Here is a 22,261-nt window from a genome sequence, read left to right on the forward strand (position 1 = left end):
ATATATATGAAGCTTAAGTTGAAAGCCTATCACAGCCGATATTCGTGAACACAAATACCAGAGAAGTTCAATACAGCCGTTGGTAATAACAGGGTTAAATAATGATAATCTGAAATTTGTAATAAAGCTTCTTAAATTCCCTTTGCTTCTTCAATCCAATTTGGAAATTTTACATTTATAACAGCGCATAATAATACACTCAACCGATACCGTAAAATGCACAACTAGTTGCTGTTGTAAAAACAGTTTAGGAAATCAACAGATCAGTAACGCTTACGTAGCAGAGAATAAATGCTGATTTTTTAAGTTCAACATACAACCGTAATATATAGAATATTTACAAACGTGTTTGAGAAAACTAAAGAAATACCATTTAAAAAACTTTCAGTAGACTAGTAATGACGCTCACGCAGTCTACAGGACATTATTAGATCTATTTATGATCCAAGCTCACATTTGCTTGTGTTGCAAAACTCGGCTACCACATGACAAGATATTTCGTCAGTGATTCGCAATGTGTTGTTGGTTAATCATGAAAACTTGAAAAACATACTCCAAAAGAAAGTTGTAAATTTATGTACAACAATTTAAGTACCTGTCGTATAAGCTGTATATGTTCATCCCGTAGTTTCGAATAAACTTCCTTCAACTTCTGGAACTTTTCTTCAACAGTCTTTGCTTTTTCTGGAAGAAGAATAAATACAGATATAATAATCCAGTTTAGAGAGATTCTCCGGGCCAGAAGGGTTAACCCTTTTAAGGCCAATGACCAATTGAGTTACACTAGTCTCAAAGGCCAGCTCCTGATATTGCTCAGGTACCTTGAAGGCCAGGCTATTTTTGTTCCTTTTTGCATAGTTTTAGTAAATAAGCTGTAACTTCCATATTGCTTAGTAAAAACTGATAATTCGTTTTTTAATTTGTTTGTAGAATTATAGGCTTAGACAGGAAACTATAAGGTTGGTCATATAAAATAAAAAATATTTTTTACATACATGTTTGTATGTAACATTTGTAAGCGTAATTTACTTTTGTTGGTTTTAACACCTAATAAAAATAACAAAACATTGTTTTGCACCCAAGTAACACATATTTTCTAAAACTACATATTATTTACAACAAACATGCCAATTTTCAAGTGCTTAGCGATAATAGAAGTGAAGTAGGCACGAATTATTCAAAATCTGCAACTGCGGCTTATTTGTGAATATTGTAGAAAAGCTAGTCTTGTCTTCAGTTTATACACAAAATATTTTTTTTCTTCACACAACTCACAAGAATCCATACAAAATAAACACAAAACACTGTTAGTAATTAAAAAGTTTTAAAATTATTATTATTAGGCATATTTACATTGTTTGGTCAATAAAAGGTTTCTTTAGCATTTGTGAAACAATGAAACAAACTGAACACCGGTACCACTAGCAAGTAAATTGTTTACTAAAGTGTTTTCAATTGTAGGTGATTTGCCTCTCGTTCTTTTGCTCATATTTACACTTAATAGTTCACTGCAAATACTCAGAAATACCTATAACATCGCACATAATTACTGAATTGCATCAACAAAATATAACCACAACAACTTGAACCTATACACCACAACGCCGTTGTAGTAAGACAGACAATTTCATCGAAATGCATAGATGTATAATAATAGAAATGATGCAAAAAACGGCAGTGTTTGCGTTTACTCATGAAGCCCATCTAACCCAAAACAAGAAAATATCATGGTTGGTGGCATTTGGAAAGTTTACTGGCCAGTAAATCGGAAATAGCCGTCGGCCGCGAACGCCATTATGATTACGGCTACCTATTGTAGAGGCTGGCCTTCAACGCTATTTTGACGACAGCTACCTATTGTAGCCGTCGGCCTTATAAGGGTTAATACCACTAATCGGGAACCAGCAAAGATAACCTGTTTCACTATGGATTTGATGCATATTCACAAATAATATGCATCATAATTGACTTTTAACTCTTTGCACTAGTAAGGCCACTAGGTGCGGCCATGACTGATTCTCACTCCGATCAAATGAAATTTCAGGTAGTTGTCCTCACAGCTCACCGGCTAATGGCCGACTGGATTTGGAGTCTCCACTCGGCGATTGCGTAACCACGTACGTCACTTCGACTTGTTCTTATATTTGAGCCGCAACCCTTTAAATAACTGGGATTTAAACGCAATTCTTGAATACTTGCAAGTTTACCAAATTTTAAGTTCAAAATTTTTTAAACTAGTCTGTTATTCTTTTTTTTGCAATCAAACTCACTTTCTGTGTACTTTATTTACACTGTTTTGTTCAGAATAAATTTTGTTACAAGTAGTTTGATCTATTTCTAAGTGAAATAACAAAGTTATTGTTGCCCAAAGATGGAAAAATGTGTTTTTTTCACTCTATTTATTTAATTTAACACTGGTTTTCTCAAAAACAACTTGATGTACAGTTCGGGGAACTCTTTTATTCAATTTATCGGATTAAAAACCATAAGCGATTGAATTTTCCCCTTAATCTACGTTATCAGAATTTCATGAAGACCTTGTTTTACATGGTGAGCTAAAATCTGAGCGAAATGTTGTGCTAGCTGTAACTTGTTAACGAAGCATTTCCAGGTCCATGTTTATATATAACCGTTTTTCATTATTTTTACATGTATTATGAGCTCCCACAGTTTCTGAATATCTTCGTGAATCACCCTATATAACTCTGCAATACAGTGGGCCACACATAATGGTCTGACAAGCTGAACAGGAAAGCAGCGAGGTCCATTTAGAGTGACCCTGGAAACTGAGCATCAGGACATGGTATAAGGCTTAGAACTGAATCCGAGAACAGCTATGGCGACGCATAATAGCCGCGTGAGCCGGTAAACAACCACACAATTCCAATTACGAGTGCAAAGGATTAATAATTATCACTAGCACTATTAAATTAGTATACACAGGTATTCTAAAAGTCATTAACATGTTGAGTCACGCACATTACTACTATTTCGGCTGTCCTATTTCATGTATCAACATACATGCTCATATCACAGTGAAGGTGTTAAAGTGTCCAAAATACTTTTACACTTTCATCTTGCAATATCATTTAACATAACAGCGATAGGCATGGGAACTACAACAAGCCAAAGGTGTTACATAGTGCTTAGATTTTTCCCGGTATTGTAATATTTTGTATTACTGACTTGTATGATTGTCGAGTCTTCACCAGTTTTGACAACTTTGAACAGAACTGAGTTTGTGAAACCGACCGGAACAGTCCACGCTTGTAATTAGTTCCACCTGGATGGTTATACTTCCAGGCATTCCGTTCTGGCAGTACTATTCTACTTATTATAATCCCTGGTTGATTTCGTTGTGCTATTGCTATTGCGCACTTACTGTCGGCTTCATGGAACTTGGCTGCAACATCAGTCAGCTGGAGCAGTTCCTCCTTCTGTATCCTCTCTTGTTCCAATTCACTGTCCTGTACAAGTACCCATGATTACAGTACAACTGTGTTCCAAATAAATACTACTTTCAAAACTCATTTATAACAATCCAACAATTGCGGTATAACGTTGTTGCATAATGTTATTCTGTACAGATTAAATGCTGAAGATATTTTCCACGGCATCAAAGTTTTTCCAAAGAATAAATTTCAAAATAGATTCATTGCTATACCAATATTTTTAGTGACAAAACGTAGAAAAGAAAAAAAAATGTATTTAATGCTTTATACAGTAATGCATTTGCATCAGTGCTAGTTTTAATTTTATAACATTTTTTTTAAATTTTCAATCAGACTTTATACTTCTCCTATAATAAGTAGCTGAATAGCAATCTGTTAAAATTATTTAAATTGCCTATAGCTTCTAGAAAACTTAAGAATCAAAGCTTATCCACAAAGTTAAAAAAATATTGCTAGCATTGAAACATGTTTGTCTCCAAAAGATAGTAAAATTTAGTATTTATGTATGACCACCACTATATTAGTTTGTTTCATAATTTTTTTCTATAACACAAAATATTGTCAATCTAATATAAATGTGAATATATAAAATGTAAATAAATTAACAACATGAAAGTAGTAACTAGAACAGTGTGAGATGCATTAGTCAAAAACTTCACTTGAGAATAGAAGAGGGCTGAGTTCTGAATCTTAAGGTACACCAAAAGTTTTTAAAGTAGAGGTTTCTCTCATATATAGAAACGAGAAACATATTGCCATAACTATCCAACCTAACCTAACTTTCATTGTACTATCTGAGATGGAAGGTTACCTTCGTGGCCAAGTCAGTCTCCAGTGCAGCCACTCTCTCCCGCAGCTGCAACACAGTCTGCTGATGTTGCATAATAAGCCGCTGAGTCTCATTCCGTAACCGACTCAGCTCACTCTGTAGGTGTTCTATGAGGTTATCCCTGACAAACAGAACACAATTCTATGGGTACTGTACAATCTAGATCTTGTAAGGGGGTAATTTTGACAAAAGAAGCTTAAATCAAGAGAGAAGAGTGGAAATGGCATGACATTTCACAATAAGAATAAAATACCAATCATCTATTTCAGTGCAGTGTCTGGAATCTAAAGGAGCCCAAAATGTACTCTTTGCATAGTTTCGACATCAGAGATACCAAGTTTACAAAATATAAGTGTAATCTAGATGAAGGACATACTCTCATTGTCTTATCAGGTTCACAATTGAGTGCATTACAATGTTTTAGACATGATCTCTACGTAAGAGGAGCAACAGAGTTTTCTACAAATAACGTAAAAAAATGTATGGAGCTAACTCAACCTTTACTTCGAATCAATCCTTCCCACCATATGTATGTTATTTTCACCAATTTCAGATAACAACAGAGCCCAGAATATTTAATCTCTATTCATAAAAGAGAAAACAGGGGAGGACTTTTAAGACACCCAGTATAGTGCATTCACCAAGTGCAGAGAACAATGAGTTGTCAACTACTGCCGTGATGAGGTGACAGATCACATGTGGTATAACTGCTTGAGCCTTTAGAATATTAATTAATGATTCAATGACAATCATGTTAGATCGTTTATAATAAGCCCCTGAATAAATATTAACCTCTTCTATCGTGCCAGGGGTCACTTTTTGCCAACGGAAAAGAGTAAGGCAAAAGTGACATCTGTGAAGTTGACATGTTGAAATTCTGGGAATCCGCACAGTCCATTTTTAAGGACTTTTCCAGGACTCTCTCCCAGTGATCACAACCCCAGAGGCTCGTTTTACTGTGAGCAGGACATCACTATGAACACTCGATGAAGATGTAACATGAAGTACAAAGAAATGGTTTCAACTTCGCCCAAAGTAGAAATCTACAGAGAGATTTGGTTACCACAACATAATGACCTCAGTTCACAAATTAAAACAATTAAGGAAAAAAATGTATAGCACCATCAAACAGTTGCTTTCTTCACTTTGTCTCAAGGATGAATAGGAAAACATAAAAAGAAAGTGATTAGAATCAATGTTTATACAGAGGCAAATGAAAAGTGGATCATGATAAACAATGCAAGGCTGCACATGAACACTAGCATCCAGCCATCCAAGATGGTGTGACTTCTCTTGGTCAGTGAGAAGGCTAAAAAGCAAGTTTAATTATATTCGGGTTTCAGTTTAGTATGGAATATGTACACTGTACACTGATTTTCACATTTAGAGCACTATATATTGCAACTATATGGTATTACTAGACAGGATAAAGTAAAGTAAATATGTCTTATTTTGCCAAGTGAAGTTAGGGCTAAGAAGCCCTTTCTAACACTTAACCTGAGGACCGACGACTTAAAGGCGACTTCTGAACCACCATCACAAATAGCCGGGCAGGGGGGCTGCTTCCAAGGACAGGATCGCTTAGCGGTCACACATACAAGCAGCAGCCACACTCGACGTTGCTTGATCCGGCTATCTTGCGATAACCGTTGTACCCGCTACACAGGATCTCTGTTTTTTCTGAATAGTCCGCTTATAGCTATATTATACAGAGTGTTTCTGATAAAATAAAAGTGTGCATTTTATTACGCTTAATTAGGGTTGTGAATTTGAAAGTTTTTCACCAGTAAACTTGGGGGGACCAACGTTTCATTTTCGAGAATAATTAAAATTTCTTATACATGCGGGACCTGTAACTTTGCACATCCACTTAGAAATTTGTGCAAAAACCCAAAACTACATAAATAAGAAAAAAATAAAAAAATTGTACAATCTGAATAAACTAAAATAGGACTTGCTAATAAAAATTATTTAGGGAATAAGTAGTTAATTTCGTACATTTAATCAGGAGAAGAATATTATGTCTATGATTCATTCATTATTCATCAAGGAAGTGTCCTTTTTATCAGTGGCAATATGTCGGGAGATAAGCTGGCTGAAAGTTCTGACTGAGTCACATGGTCAGTTGTTACAGGTTAAATAAAATTGGAATGATGTTAAAACATATACATCATTTATATGTAGTTTACCAGTCTCATGAATACAGTTAAAATTCTTTTAAATTTTAACCTTGAAGACGATTCTCAATGCCCAAGTTGGTTGTGTCAATTAAAGAAATTTATAATATACAGAAATATTTAAATACTACTAGTTACTTCAAAAATCCTGTTTCCTTCACTTCAAGTAGATTGTGTGAATTTACAACAACTCAAATTATCTTTGAAAATAATTATTAATATCAGAGTTGACAATATAAATCCATGCTTTGTTATGTTAATTAGTTGGGATTGTGTTGTTAATTAAAACACTGTGTATGAAAATAAATTTAAAGTTTTTATAGTTATTGTAAAAGTTTTGGATATTTGAAAATTTCCAGGTCGAAGTTTACATAATAACAATGAAAACGTCATATACCTTTCTCCTCTCGATTTTTAACGGATTTATTAACATTTTTTACTTGGTAATTCCTTAGTGTAGAAACATTTTCAATTAAATCTTTTTGTAAAATAAAATATTTAATTACTATCCATTACTAACTGTACTGTATAATTTAATATAAGATGAAAAAATATTTAGATTACTAACACATTATTTAATAATTTTCATATTAAGTGACACTTAATTCAAACTCATATTTGTATTTATTTACAGCTTTTATATAATTGATGAAACTGTATATACAACTTTTTTATTTAAACTTCAAATTATATCAATTTTTGTTATTTTTTATTTACAAATAAAACAAAGTTACGTGGTTCAGCAGGAAATAAATGGTGAAATTTAATGAAAACCGCAAGACTTGTTAAATACAAGTATGTACTTTACAGACTAAAACTGAGACTGGGTTTATGTCAAAAATTAATAAATGTTTAACCACCTAGTGAGCTATACATTATTGAGAACTTTGTCTAAATAATCAGAAATTTTTTTAGGAAATTTAAACATTAAAAACTGGCTTAATATTTTTTTACATTATTAAAAATATACTTGAAGAAACACTATTATCTCAAATATAATCAAACAATTTAGCTAAAGTAAATAAAAATACACATACATTTTGTTTGTGTTTCCCAACCCAATATACAGAGAATTGGTAAAATCATTCTGCTCATTTAATCGTATGGATTTAGATATAACAGTTGAAAAAACTTTTATTTGTGCAGCACTAAATGTGAAATTATAAAAATTATGCAATTCATGTTTAATCAAATTCTGGGGTAAAATTTAGATTTAACCCTTAAAGCGCTAATCTAAATTACTGTCAAACACTAAGACATAAAAAAATATTTTTTTTAAAATTTCCCAATGCTAATTTTTGTTTCATATACCTTGGTATTACCTTAATAAGAAAAAATAATAAACATGTAATATTACATATTTTTGAAAATTTTATACGCACGAAAATATTTGAAATTTTGAAAAAACTGCATTGCAGGATAGTGTACATAGCAACACTATTTGACAGATTACATTACATTTATACAGGTTATTTATAATGAGTAAATTGTAACTGAAGTTCCTGTATAATTAGTACATAAAATAAATAAGTTCAGTATAAGATTTTGAAATGTAATAATGTGAAATTCAACACAAACTTATTTATAGATAGCCTACAAGGGAAATGAAACAAATATTGTACTTATAAACCTTATTTATTTAGAATAAATAAACTGGACTTGTATGGTGAAACTAGTATAAAATACAAAACAAATAATTGAAAAAAATATTACACATAATATACCAAAAATGCGCTCATTTGTCAAAACTTGGATCATCTTGATTAGCCATTATAACAAAAAATTATACTAAATGTTAGTAAAAACAATTTTATAAGAATTGTATAAGATAATTGTATAAGAATTACAACGGACTGATTCAAAACACTTTGTTTATAACAATATAACCAACATACAACCAACACACACGTAGTTAAACAGCTGAATGAAACGAACGCGTCTGTAGGCGTATGCCGCGTCACAGGCCATACAAAAAATGGCGGCGATTGCTTTCAACCCGAGTAGATACCGTTACAAAGTCCACCAAAGGTGACAAAGCGTTTTGTCTAGTCCCGACAGTCGAAAGGAACATCGATCTGCTCTCTTACGGAAGTTTTAACAACTAATTCTTCGCCATTTCATAAGTAAAGCTTTTGCGTTTGTAGACGTAATCCGCGTTTAAAGCATCGGCAGTTCCGCGTCTTTAGGCGTTAGCCGCGTTGGAAGGGTTAAATATTATGGAATGAAGATAAATTAAATAACTAGATACTTTTATGAAATGTCAATCACAACATTGTATTGAATATTAAAAAAAAACATATAAACCTCTAGAAGCAGTACCCAGCACTACAATGCATAAATATTCTATCACCAAGACAATCTAAAAGTTGTGCTAAAGTTCAAAAAAGTAATTCAACATCTATTATTTGGAGGCTATATAAAATAAGACGAAATAAGAACATGTTAAGAAAGAAATAAAACTACATGTAGAGTTGGATAACAACTACATTAACAAGGTCTACCTAATGAAAATCAAAATGAAGATTAACAAAAAAGAGATTGTTGAAAGAGAAGAAAAAATCCCTGAAATTGCTGTGACTACATCAGTAACTAATGTCAAAATTCTAATCTACAGTATACAAATTAGGATATGCTAACACGTCCAGTTAAATGTTATTAATCACTGAATTTTTAGGAACCATAATTTTAGAATTGGAAACTCATGAATACAAATTGAATAAAATTCCAGATCCAGTTTTGCTGGAATTAAAATTGTACACATTCATATCTGTATTAATGTTTACAACATTGTGTAAAGACATCCACACAGACTATACCGTAACTGTCATTACCTCTCGGCGAGGACATCAGGTGAGACGGAGCCGTTGGTGTGAGTGCTGCCGATATCCACCAGATCAGCTGTAGCACCAGAGTCAGGGGTGAGGATGGGTTCCGAGTCCGGGGGTTCCTCTGGTAGTATCACCACTGGCGTCACATAGCTCCGCAGTTCGGCTTGGACCAGGAAGTTAGGCGGGTTCTATCCGGATGTAAAGACCAGAGAAGGATGATAAATGAGGGCAATTATTAAAAACCATACATTACAACGATTTTAAAGTAAGAGTGAGAGCATTATAGTATCATGAGTAATAAGGAGAGAAAAGACAAAATTGATTCCAGAACAAGAAGAGATGAGACAGCTCAAAATACCTTGACACTGTTGGATGGTGCTATGGATAAGAAACTGAATGAATGAATATCATTCAGTAAGAACTGGTAAGATTATTACTAGTAGTAATTCTAGTTATGAACAATGATTGCCACCCAGATTTAAAACTAAGTTTATAGTGGCAAGAAATGGCATAAATTTTGCATAACTACCATGCAAAACAGGCTTCTCCAAAAACCCTCCACCTTGTTTTATAAGTCATGAAAATATATAATACAAACCCAGTGAATTATTTAAAAACTGTACCTCACAATATTAAAAATTCCCAAACACCTATTACTTAAAAAGACATGCCTCTTCTGAGGAGAGGATTATGGCTTTAAACTCACCTCAGGAAGTGTGGGGATCTGTATTAGATTCCTGAAGTACTGCAGCGTGGAGGCGGCGATGTAGAACTTACGCAGTTCTCGGAACTGATTGAGGAACCTCTGTCGATGACCTGTAAGGACATCAGGGGGTAGTGAGGCATGGAGCCGGAACAGGATCTTGACTCCAAAGTCATAAAGCTGTGAGGAGTCCTGTATGACTGGGATGAGTGGAGCAAGCCGACACTGACCCGAACTGGTCATGGAGTTGGATCGGGACATATCTAGTGATCCAAAAACTGCGGAGCGATAACAAAACATTAGGAAAGATAATTAGGAATCAGAACTACTTCTGAATTTTAAATTCATCTAAAATACACTACAGATGAAACAATCATTGAAAACTCTTGTAATAGTTCCCAAAATGATTTGGCAGCTTTAACCAGAGACCTGCTCTATCTAAAGTAGTAGATCTTAGTGTTAGGCTTATAATTTTTACAGACTGAGCTTAGAATATAATTATCAGTTCCCTGAGATAGTATTATGAATACTATTTTATTATTTGGTGACTGTCATTACTATGATCAGAGACATTCCTTACTTGGACAGCCATCTATTATTCATACTTATAAAAATGCTGAATTTTTGCCCATTTGTGTCTAAATGTCAAAGACCCATTAAAGAGATATCACCCAGTTATCTGGAACACCTCAGTTCACTAATTCAGTCATACAAAATGGACAGTGCAAAATGTGTACTTCAAAGTTCTCTAATATGATAATGTTTGTGGTCACGCTACAACATTGGTGAATAGATTCATTGCTAAGCTTGTCATGATATTATCTTTAATTTGTTTAATTTGTAATTATTATAAATTAAAACAGTCTTGTCCCTTGAAAGAATTTATTGTAAAACATCATGCCAACAATGTTATTAGTTTCATTGCAAGGAGCCACAATTGATACCTTGTGTAAAGTGATAAAAAATAAACATGGTGGCTGCAACATTTTTTTCATGTCATATTTTTAATACCATTTTTTAAGATTTTGAGTTTGATGATAAAAAGTTCATGAACCAGAATATTTGATCATGAACCATGGCTGTTCTCTGCCTCAGATCAGTCAGGTCATTGATTTATGACCTCGTCCTGTCCCTCAGTTCGGCAGGCCGTACCTAGTGGCCCTTGCTGTTTTACTGTTCAGCTTGTCAGGCCACTAAGTGTGACCCACTACATTGCATAGGTATAAAATTCAATCCTTATCCAGTTGTGGCTGGAAAGTGCTGCAATCTCTCGGCTGCAAAAGTAAGTAACTAAATTAATACTTCTCTATTAGCAGCACACACCAAAGTAAACTATTCAGAATTATTTTTTATCCGACTGTGAGTGTCACTGCAGCTGCTGTAGGGTATAGCTGCTCCTATCTGTATTAATCTTATTAAAATACTAGTGCATTTGGTGGAGAAAAATCCCAAAATATGGAAACGAGTTTATATTCTGTTGATACTAGAGATTTAACTGAGACTGATTGTATTTTTATTTGTACTTTAAAAATAAATCAACCTATAACTTAAATAGCACATTACATGATTTGTTTAAAAGCAAATAATAAATAACCAATCAATAAAGTTTCAATCTTACAGCTAAAAAACTGTAGGCCTAAATTATTCGAGAATTTAATTTAAATCTCAGTCATGTAAAGAGCCGAAGATCAAAAAGTGCCCACCACACTTAACACCTAAACACACATTTACTTAAATAATAACTATTCTTGTTGAGACTTGTTGTACAACTGAACATAACCTTGCCCTGACATGATATGATATATCTAACTCACTTACTGGCTGACTGGAGAGCCAAAATCTCATCCATGTAGTCGAACATCTCTACGCTCATTTGAAAGTAATTGTTGATGTCATTGTCACCAATACTCTCCAGCTCGTCCTTGCTCAGGTTCAGGTTGCCCGGGAACCTCGGGTTGCGGTGGTGGAAGTCTAGTTTGGCACACAACAGTTGGCAGTAATGCTGTATCAGCTTCCCGTAGCCCTCTCGCAGATGACCCTACGTAATCACTTCGTATCAGATGACTATCGCCTTTCCACAATTTTTAAGTCAATTCTAAATCCATCATCAGGAGAAGGAGAGATAAAAACATCTAGTTTTTTGGTTACAGTCTTTACTAAAAATAGATGATTTGTAAGAATAAAATGATTATGACCATTTGCCACTTTCATCATACGTTACAACATCTGAAACACAACGTTTTGAGACTGCTGCTTTTTGTCTGCTCTTTTCTTCAAGTGTCAAACCCAAACACAAAGTTGAAAAAGTAAGCCTGAAGGCATGTGAACCACTGTTAAAATATTAAATTGAAAGATTCATTTAAAACTAGATCAAATATAATTAAAAACTATTATTAAACCCCAGCTATACTACTATAACTAATGTTTGAATTTCTCACCCATAATTTGCCCAAATCCTCGATCTTGCTGCGGTAGAGCAATGAGTTACTGATGACCTGAGGGTGGCCTTCACGCAGCACCTTGTGCAGCACATGGCAGAACTTCCAGGCCACGATGCGGTTGTCCAGTATCGGCAGCTGGAGCACGCACTTCCAGAAGGTCTCGGCACACTTCTCGTGGAACGTACCGAGTATGGCACCTGATCATTGTTAAGGCAAGACATTTCTGGGAGAGATTCCGGATATATTCTGAGTGTAGGGTAGTTATAGGACTGTTTATTTATGGAATCTTAAATGGTACATGAGACATGATACAACCAAAACAAGATAAATTAGGTTGGAGACGGTGAACAGACATGGGAATGTAATAAGAAGATGGTATTATTACATGAAGAAAATAAAATTAATGCAGTTATCCACACTCAGATTCTTTCTAACAGCAAGACAATGGACTGGTTAGGAGAATCATCCAAACTTTCAAATATTATACTGAAAACTGTTTTTGTTGTGGTCTTTGTAGTTATTAAAGTTTTACATAATCCAACAATCTACCAAATCCAAATAACCTCTAGAGATGAAAAGTGTTGGAGATGGATGGCAACTGAAGAAGCCCACAGACTTTCCTTCATACTTTCCAGTAGCGCTGTGTTATAACTCACACCATGATTAATTCCTAGAATAATTCTAGGAATTATAATTACAACTGAGTAATTATTACTCAGTTGACAGTGGAGTCTAAACAATCAAAATCTGTATTTGTTGCTTAATGGAAAAAATCATGGGATATAAATTGTTTTAAATGTTGGGAGTTTCTCCCAAAATATTGGATTTTTATTGGATTTTTCTTTGTTACTTGTAATGTTTAATACACTTTATAAATGAGAATGCAAAACACTTAACATTTACTGTTATGAACAAAGACTAAAACAATTCAAATTTATCATTGGTTGAGATAAGCTCCAATAAAGAATGAAGCAGATCAATACACAAAGGTATTACTTCTTATCAGCCAACATTAAATGTGACCTATACAACTGATAATCACAATTACAAACTGTGTTTACAAAAAAATTTAATGTCTGCCATTTACAAAGAACATTTTTCAAAACAACAGTATTTTTAATTTGTTAGTGATTTTCTGTCAATATTGTTAAACAGTTAATATAAAAAATGTCATGCTAAAATATAAATGGGTGCCATCATGAAATTTTAATATGAATGCTATCTAATTATTTAACCGATGCATATATGCAAGCACAAACACAGTTCAAAGTTTGAAGTAAATCATTAAAGGAAATACAACTTTTCTTTTCAACCAGTCTTTTCTTCTCTTAGTACAAGAAGCTTAGAAATTGCACATGGTCCTTAAAAGACCTTTGCGCTTCTTCCAGAGTGACAGGATATTCTGGATGGGTAAAGTTGAGGGTAGAGAGCCTCCAGTCAAGATCGACAAGGAAGGATTTTGGCCATTGTCTCAGTCATGTCTCTTTGGAGGAAGGAGAGCCAGCTCTGTACCAGCCTCTCCAGTCAAAGCAGGCAGGAGTGGCAAACCCTTATGTCTAGGCTAGGAACGGCCTTTAACACTTAGGGAGCCCACCAACTCCAACAGTCATCTCCCGTAGTACACTAGACCTATTGATCTACCCTTGCACCCCAGAATCTCAACATTTGCAATTAGTGATGTACCGCTCCTAGACATCCAAGGTGCCCATATTTAAGTGACACATCGGTTTTTTGCTGTACCCAGTGTAGGTTCAACTGGAAGGTATAAACCAGTGAATTCTATATTATTTAGTTTGTAGAAGAGTACATAGTTACATGTACTTTTGACTTAGCCATCTGGTGGCAAATAGACATTGTCGATATTTGTAGAACTGCAATAAACATGATTTGATTTGATTAGAAGTAATTGACCTATGATGAATGGTTATCCAAAATTAGTACTCTGTAAGTATTACATTTTTGGAATCCAGTTATTGGTGTCACTCCATTTTAACAGAAAGTTACTGAACTAAAACTTTTTATGAATTGTTTTAAAAATCTACGTATTATAGCAGGGAACGTATCAGGAGACTGTTGCTTAAAGTCAGGCTGTGTTATTGGCCGTAGTGATATTTCTGTGGACACGCAGAAATATCGTTATATATTCAGTATAGTTTGGCCCCGCCAAGTTACAAAAAACTTGTCGGCGAGGTCCAGCGATACTTTCTTACTTCTATTGTTCTCTTTTCACTGATAATAATGTCTCTAAGTTGTATCGCTTATTCACAAAATGCAAATATTAATGAGTAATTTGTAGTTTAGGGCAGGCATCATGTTTCTATTTATCTTTGGCAATTGTACGAATGAGGTTAGAACTTAATATAATATAACGATTACATAACAAAAACAATGTAAATAACATCAACATGGTTCGATATTCGAAAATAATTCTCATGAGTGGAGTGTTATGAAAGTATGCGTGCAAGCATGTATGTTTTTGTTCCTTTTTGTCTGTCCCCAGTTGTGTGCAAAGACGACTGGTCGAAACAGTTTCTGCTAGTCGTGTGCAATTAGGTTATGTTTTGTTTTTGGGTTATGTTGATGCTATGTTTGCTCACTGTTTGTGTGAAGTAGATTTAGTGGGTTTTTCATAGTCAGTGAGTGAAGTAAAGAATAGTCTAGTGCAGTGAGAATAAATCTGTGGAAAGACAATAGTTTTGAACGTTGTGCAGTTTAGTGCAATTTTAAGAGAATGGGTCAGGCTAGGCTTAGTCCTAAGACATCTACAAATGGCAAGTTTTGGCTTTTTAGTTGATGATGCCGTTTACTTTTTAAATATAAATGAAGGCACTGCAGCAGCTAAATTTTTTTCAATGGCAAATTTTCGTAGTCCTGTAATTGTAAATTATTTTGACATCTTGCGACTAATCTTTTAAGAAATATATTTTAAACACCTTTTCAAAAACTGTACCACCAACCACTACTATTGATTGATCTTCATTTTTAATCTGTTACAAGATGAGTTAGTAATTTTATACAGGATGAGGTAGACCGCACATCCTCAATGTACAGCGACTGAATCGAGAAACCTATCTTCTTCGTTTAGCAAAAACTCCCTTGTTTCAACCCCAAAGAATTCAGGAAAATAATTTTGAACAACCAGAAATACCCCAAAAGTGCCACTTCTTGGTAGGGGTCATTTCTGAAAGATTTTCAAATGTGAAGGTTGGTCGAGCTGTACCTCATTTTAAAGGTTATACTCTCTATCCACTGATCATTTGGAATAAAGGTTTGTAATCTATTTCATTTCTTATATACACAGAGTAGTAAAAAATGTCAAAATTGTACGGTTTTACAGTTTTTTGTTTACTGTAACTTCATTAAACCTTTTATCAAATCCAAACTTTTAACCAAGGTTATCATAGAAGTACTCTTTCTAATACAAGTTACAGCTGTCACATTTGTCACTTTTTTAATATTCAAATTTCATCTCACTTGTACAACATAAGATTTCAAATACCAAGGTATGACATTCATTACACGTATCAATAGCTCTCTCAATAACTAAAAAAAATTAGTTTAAAGTTTGGCTTTATTTTGGATGGTTGAGAAATGCCAAAAATACTGATTTTCAAAATGAGTTATTGCATTTACTACACTATTGTGTTCTCCTACCTTTGCTTTAGGCTATTCAAAAGTTTCCTTGTGCATTAAACCTAGCTGTGATTAACAAATAATGAAAAATTCAATTTATATTCAACTTTGTGTCAAAATGAGGACTGAACTTCCAGTTTGATTCAGACAAGATTGCTGTTCTTACATTTTCAAAACATTTCTGTGTGGACCTAGTTATTCCTCTACTTACTCAATAGAACTATTTTATTTCTAGAAGTTACGCATTAATAAACTACAAGAATCAGACTTCCAAATTTTAATTCCAGTATCAATTAAACTTAATTACATAAACATCAACCCTCCACCACCCCTCAGTCTTGTGTTACAAAACTGAGACGACTCTTTGATAGAGAATTTGGGTGGATCCAGCTGTGCATGTATACAAGCGTATCAACCAAAGAATTTATACAATGCTGTCTTCCATGGAGTCTTGGACCAGCAGAGCGGCACACAGGCAGGGGCGTATCAAACAACGAATTTCAGCTACGCTGTCTTCCATGGAGTCTTGGACCAGCAGAGCGGCACACAGGCAGAAGCGTATCAAACAACGAATTTCAGCTACGCTGTCTTCCATGGAGTCTTGGACCAGCAGAGCGGCACACAGGCAGGGACGTATCACAACGAATTTCAGCCATGCTGTCTCCCATGGAGTCTTGGACCAGCAGAGCGGCACACAGGCAGAAGCGTATCAAACAACGAATTTCAGCTACGCTGTCTTCCATGGAGTCTTGGACCACCAGAGCGGCACACAGGCAGGGACGTATCACAACGAATTTCAGCCATGCTGTCTCCCATGGAGTCTTGGACCAGCAGAGCGGCACACAGGCAGAAGCGTATCAAACAACGAATTTCAGCTACGCTGTCTTCCATGGAGTCTTGGACCAGCAGAGCGGCACACAGGCAGGGGCGTATCAAACAACGAATTTCAGCTACGCTGTCTCCCATGGAGTCTTGGACCAGCAGAGCGGCACACAGGCAGGGGCGTATCAAACAACGAATTTCAGCTACGCTGTCTCCCATGGAGTCTTGGACCAGCAGAGCGGCACACAGGCAGAAGCGTATCAAACAACGAATTTCAGCTACGCTGTCTCCCATGGAGTCTTGGACCAGCAGAGCGGCACACAGGCAGGGACGTATCACAACGAATTTCAGCTACGCTGTCTTCCATGGAGTCTTGGACCAGCAGAGCGGCACACAGGCAGGGACGTATCACAACGAATTTCAGCTACGCTGTCTCCCATGGAGTCTTGGACCAGCAGAGCGGCACACAGGCAGGGACGTATCAAACAACGAATTTCAGCTACGCTGTCTTCCATGGAGTCTTGGACCAGCAGAGCGGCACACAGGCAGGGACGTATCACAACGAATTTCAGCTACGCTGTTCTCCATGGAGTCTTGGACCAGCAGAGCGGCACACAGGCAGAAGCGTATCAAACAACGAATTTCAGCTACGCTGTCTTCCATGGAGTCTTGGACCAGCAGAGCGGCACACAGGCAGGAGCGTTTCAAACAACGAATTTCAGCTACGCTGTCTTCCATGGAGTCTTGGACCAGCAGAGCGGCACACAGGCAGGGACGTATCACAACGAATTTCAGCCATGCTGTCTCCCATGGAGTCTTGGACCAGCAGAGCGGCACACTGGAGTATGATTCATATCCTCCACTCTTCTCTATAGTTCACTCTCCATCGAGGTACCATACAATCACCTCTGGCCATCTTGAACCAGAGGTGGCACTTTCTTCTTGGCCCATTAAATGGGGTATTCACTTAACGACAGTCTAATATCAGCTCTGTGACAGTTCATCATTCTTGTGGAGGGCAATTTAAAATAATTGGGGCACAGCTGGGATTAAGAAAATCATGATGTAGGACCTAAACATTTTAGCATGTTGACACTTCAATTTTTGAATTTAGAATAAATTTTTATTTTAAATTACCATAGAAACAATAAACAGTGTTGCAATGATTGTTAGAATTTCTGTTTACAAATTTTAATTTATTTGTTTCGGGCAGTTAGAAGAATGCTGTGAAAGCGCTGGTAGTAGATTTAACATGGTAAAGGCTATCATCATTACAACTGCATTCACTCTCTATCATTTACCTAGGTCATAGAGTCCACCGGTTACTATATTACTATAACACTATGCTCCCTGTTCTGGCGAGTGGAACACATACCAGAATTTTTCAACTTTCAGTTCTGAATTTTTGTGAGCAGTCTTAGATATAATATCTGTAACGAATAAAATTATCACAGATAGGTAAAAATATTTTTTTTCGTACTGATATTTTGGCCTGAAGTGAAATTGTTATGTAAAAAAATGTTTTAGTTAGGCATTACCACATCATAAACAATGTAGTTCCATTCTAAATGCTATTTATAATAACACTATTCGATAGCGCATATAATTTCCTACAAATTATAAATAACCCTCCTAGGGATAACTAACCGGTCTTACGTAAAAGTAGACTTTTCATTGGGAACAGATTTTGTGTGGGTATTGTGGTCGATAAAGACACACAAAAGTTTCAAAATATTTTATCATGACAGTGATTGTAACGAGGCAGGAGAACGCCTGACCTTATCTTGCGTAGTAAAATTCCCTAAGGACAGAATGAGGACCATCCCATCGAGGGAGACATGATACTTCATCAAACTCAATTTGCCAATGTAGAAATGGCTTCATTAAAAAATGTTACAGCTTCATTTGTTTTCGAGGTATCCTACAAAGAGACAGACAGACAGATGACAAACAAACAGAAGAGAAATTTTTTCAGGCCACTGACTGATAGACTGCTTACACTCAGCCAAATCCCACAAGAGGACATGCAAAACCTATTTCGTATTTCTATAGCTCAGTTTGTTCTCGAGATGTTCTGATAGACATACAGAAGATAAAATGCTACCAACTTTCTAAGTGACAGGCACCACAAACGCTACGTCAATATTGGTTTCATGCAATTGGTAGCCGGGTATAATTATCGTTCATAAGAAACAATGTACATCTATTTGCTCTGGCTATTACAAAATGGTCAGAAGCAGGTCAAAAACTAAAACGATCGATTGCTAGAATAATAGCTCATGTTTTACCAGATGATGATTCTGTTATTGCATGTGTGACCAATTGCCTAGTGTAATAGAGAGCCTCTTCATAGCATACATTGATTTTGGAGTTGTATGTTTGGAATATCTCTTGATAGATGTAAATTTATACAAAAGATGTAACTAAGCTAAGGTGTCAATGTTCACTACAATGATAAAATGGTGAAGATTCCAATTCACGATTTTCATCATTGCATAGCATGTACAGGATGGGGAATTATAAAAAATAACAGGATCATTACATTCATTCACAATTACCATACAATCATGATAGTTACATCCTTCAATTTTTATGTGCCACAAAATGACAGACAAAACTTGTAATATGTATATTATACTCTCATACCATAAAACCTAGTGTACTACTCATGATAACTGCATAACATTATTCAGAGAAATAACAGCATTAAAAAGCCAAACAACAACATACATAAACTTTAAACAATAACTCACTAAGGACTCGTGTAAACCGAACTGAAAGGATACTACGGATGTGTTTTTCCTTAACAGGTGACTCATGTTGGTTGATCGCTTTTCCAATGCTGGCTGACTGCAACAAAAAATAACAAACATTTGGTCAGTCACTCGGTTTGATAATAAGTATTGTTTGAACAATTGTTGATCAAAACAAGTGTGGTGTTTGTTCACAGATGTTCTTTGTATGGTGTTGTTTGGGCAGAGTGAAGTATTTCTCTTTAACCAGAATCAGTTTAGTCAATGGCTGTGATATATCATTTAGGAAGCTTATGCTTAGGCACAATAAACCTACAGCAGTTCCATATGCTTCTTTATACTTAGTCTTAGAAGATTTTTCCGTAAGCATTCTACTTGAAAAAACACTGCTGAAACTATTGTGATATAGGAAACAACTCATGATAATAAAAAAAAACAAAAGTGTGGTCTAACTTAAAGCAAGACAAAACTGACATTGACTGACCAGCTGATCAGAGGCATTCCTTACTTGGATGGCCATCAATTATTATTCAAACTGATAAAAATGTTGAATTTTTGCCTATTTGTGTCTGAAGATCAAAGACAACCCATTAAAGGGATATCACTCAGTTATCTGGAAAACCACAGTTCAACTAATTCAGTCATACAAAATGGACAGTGCAAAATGTGTACTTCAAAGTTCTCTAATATGACAATATTTGTACTCACGCTACAATTTTGGTGAATAGATCAATTGCAAAGTGCCATGATATTCTTGTCCCATATTCCTTAATCACCTGATCTGATTCTGTGCACATTCTTCTAACTTCTACAAATTATGTGGAGCACACAATAGAACAGTGTTTTGTTTATGGCGTGAATGAATTGTTTAAAATAAAATACACAAGAGTAAAAAAGTATTTGCAACTTTTAAAAAAATGGAAAAAAAACTGTATTAATAAAAGATTTGCTATAACTGCCCCTTCTTGCCCAGCAAGGTCATTTATTATTGCACTGAACTTATAATGAGTTGTGAGCTATACGATACTCACATAAAAGAAGAACTATAATAAATATTGCTAAGTGATATTAATTACAACTTATCAACGGGCTCCATGTGATGCCCGGTCTTGGAACTGTCACAAATTGGGCTCAGACCATCTCAAATCATACAAAAGAGTGAAACAAAACATTACTTTATCGTTTCACTGTATACGTTCTACTGTATCCTAACAACCCTAAAATTCAAAAATATACATTCACATTTATACAATTTTTTTTCTTAGCACAGAAAAAAATTATTCTTAGAATAGGTAATAAATAAAAACCATACCAACACATATCTCCTGGGCAAAGACTCCCAACCACTCATGTAACTGTCCGTGTACAACATTGTCTGTAACACTTTTTGTTTCAACTCACGTTCAATGTGTACTTTAAATTTGAATTCAACTGGTTCTTGGAATTTAACCACCCTCAAAAGGCACTTGTAAACTTTTTACACACAGTTTAATGTATATAATGAGCGAAATAGTTTGTTTTATAAACCGACATAACTGTCAAACTTATACATTCACTACTTCATTATTGATACAACAATTTCAAGTGAATTAAATTATATTCACATCAAGTCATATATCCTGTAATGAGAAAACCATTTTATATCTGAGAGAAAGTGGTGAGTAAGTTACAAATAATAATAAACAATATAAAACACTGATATTTTACACTTTTTTTGCAAGGGGTGAAAAATATTGTTAAATGCCCAGCAGAGGTTTCTACTGTGGGTATGCCTCTCTGGAGACTCAATGAAACCACATCTGATAGGATCTTCTTATCATCTTATCTTATCTTATCCTGTAAGCTTTGTTTCCTCTTCTTTTAAACTTCTACCATCTGCTTGTTATAGTTTATGATGTCTGTATACATCAGTTTAATTAGTCATTTGCTGTTTAACTGCCTTGTGTTGTTAGGTAACTTTCTACTCTCTCATCTGCTCTGATGATGACATTAGTAAAGGTGAAACATCAATGTTATTTTGACTGATCTGCCTTAACCTTTCTGATTATCTAAAGGAAATGCACTCAGTGTTCAATCAATAAGGTAAGTTGTACTGAATAACTTAATAAAGCAACACCATGCAAGTTATAAATTATAATTTTCATTTTTTGTACGACTTTTTTAGTTCTATTGACTTGTTTTAGTTATATTGTGTTTAAGTAATATTTATATCAATACCAATCTCCTTGAACGGTCAACAAAAAAAGTTTTTATTGAAATTTAACAGTTAACTCTCCTTAACAATTCAAATGAAAAATTTTTTTTGCCGTTCCCAGCCCTCAAACTGGACAATATTTAATTGGAATATTGGCATTTCTTCCTCTACATTTCATCAAATTTAGGATTGAATTTTTACATATCTCATTTTCATTAAAGAGATTTATTTAAATATTATTTGAATTTAGTATGTTATATTTTTTGAGGATGTTCATAAAACCCTACGTAACTTAAATAGTATGCATGACTACAGAAATTTTGTAACAAACAAATAATACACTTCTACTTGAACACAAATCGCATTGAATTTAAATTTTGTCTCATTTAAAAACATAATTTTTTGAAGCACATCCTATCACGTGATTTT

At 34.9% G+C, this 22,261-nt stretch overlaps 1 protein-coding gene and 1 long non-coding RNA gene across 5 annotated transcripts in view; one reads left to right on the forward strand and one right to left on the reverse strand.

Moving 5' to 3' along the window:
* Window positions 1–22,261, reverse strand: part of LOC124367535 (huntingtin-interacting protein 1) — a 76,561-nt gene that overhangs the window by 37,301 nt on the left and 16,999 nt on the right. For 3 of the 4 annotated variants that reach the window (XM_046824460.1, XM_046824463.1, XM_046824462.1), the window contains exons 2-9: window positions 19,672–19,735; window positions 12,428–12,627; window positions 11,808–12,027; window positions 9,993–10,267; window positions 9,290–9,474; window positions 4,264–4,402; window positions 3,383–3,467; window positions 596–684 (exon numbers count right to left, since the gene is read on the reverse strand). In XM_046824460.1, the coding sequence (XP_046680416.1) occupies window positions 596–684; window positions 3,383–3,467; window positions 4,264–4,402; window positions 9,290–9,474; window positions 9,993–10,267; window positions 11,808–12,027; window positions 12,428–12,627; window positions 19,672–19,735 (1,257 nt within the window). Of the gene's footprint in view, window positions 1–595; window positions 685–3,382; window positions 3,468–4,263; window positions 4,403–9,289; window positions 9,475–9,992; window positions 10,268–11,807; window positions 12,028–12,427; window positions 12,628–19,671; window positions 19,736–20,950; window positions 21,088–22,261 lie in introns of those variants that run through there. The other variant, XM_046824461.1, reaches the window with a different exon arrangement.
* Window positions 1–22,261, forward strand: part of LOC124367538 — a 48,348-nt gene that overhangs the window by 3,667 nt on the left and 22,420 nt on the right. Inside the window, exon 2 of the long non-coding RNA XR_006922909.1 lies at window positions 21,591–21,720. This is a non-coding gene — a long non-coding RNA (uncharacterized LOC124367538). The remainder of the gene's footprint in view (window positions 1–21,590; window positions 21,721–22,261) is intronic.

This window comes from Homalodisca vitripennis, chromosome 8 (assembly GCF_021130785.1).
Source record: "Homalodisca vitripennis isolate AUS2020 chromosome 8, UT_GWSS_2.1, whole genome shotgun sequence".
NCBI lineage: Eukaryota > Metazoa > Arthropoda > Insecta > Hemiptera > Cicadellidae > Homalodisca > Homalodisca vitripennis.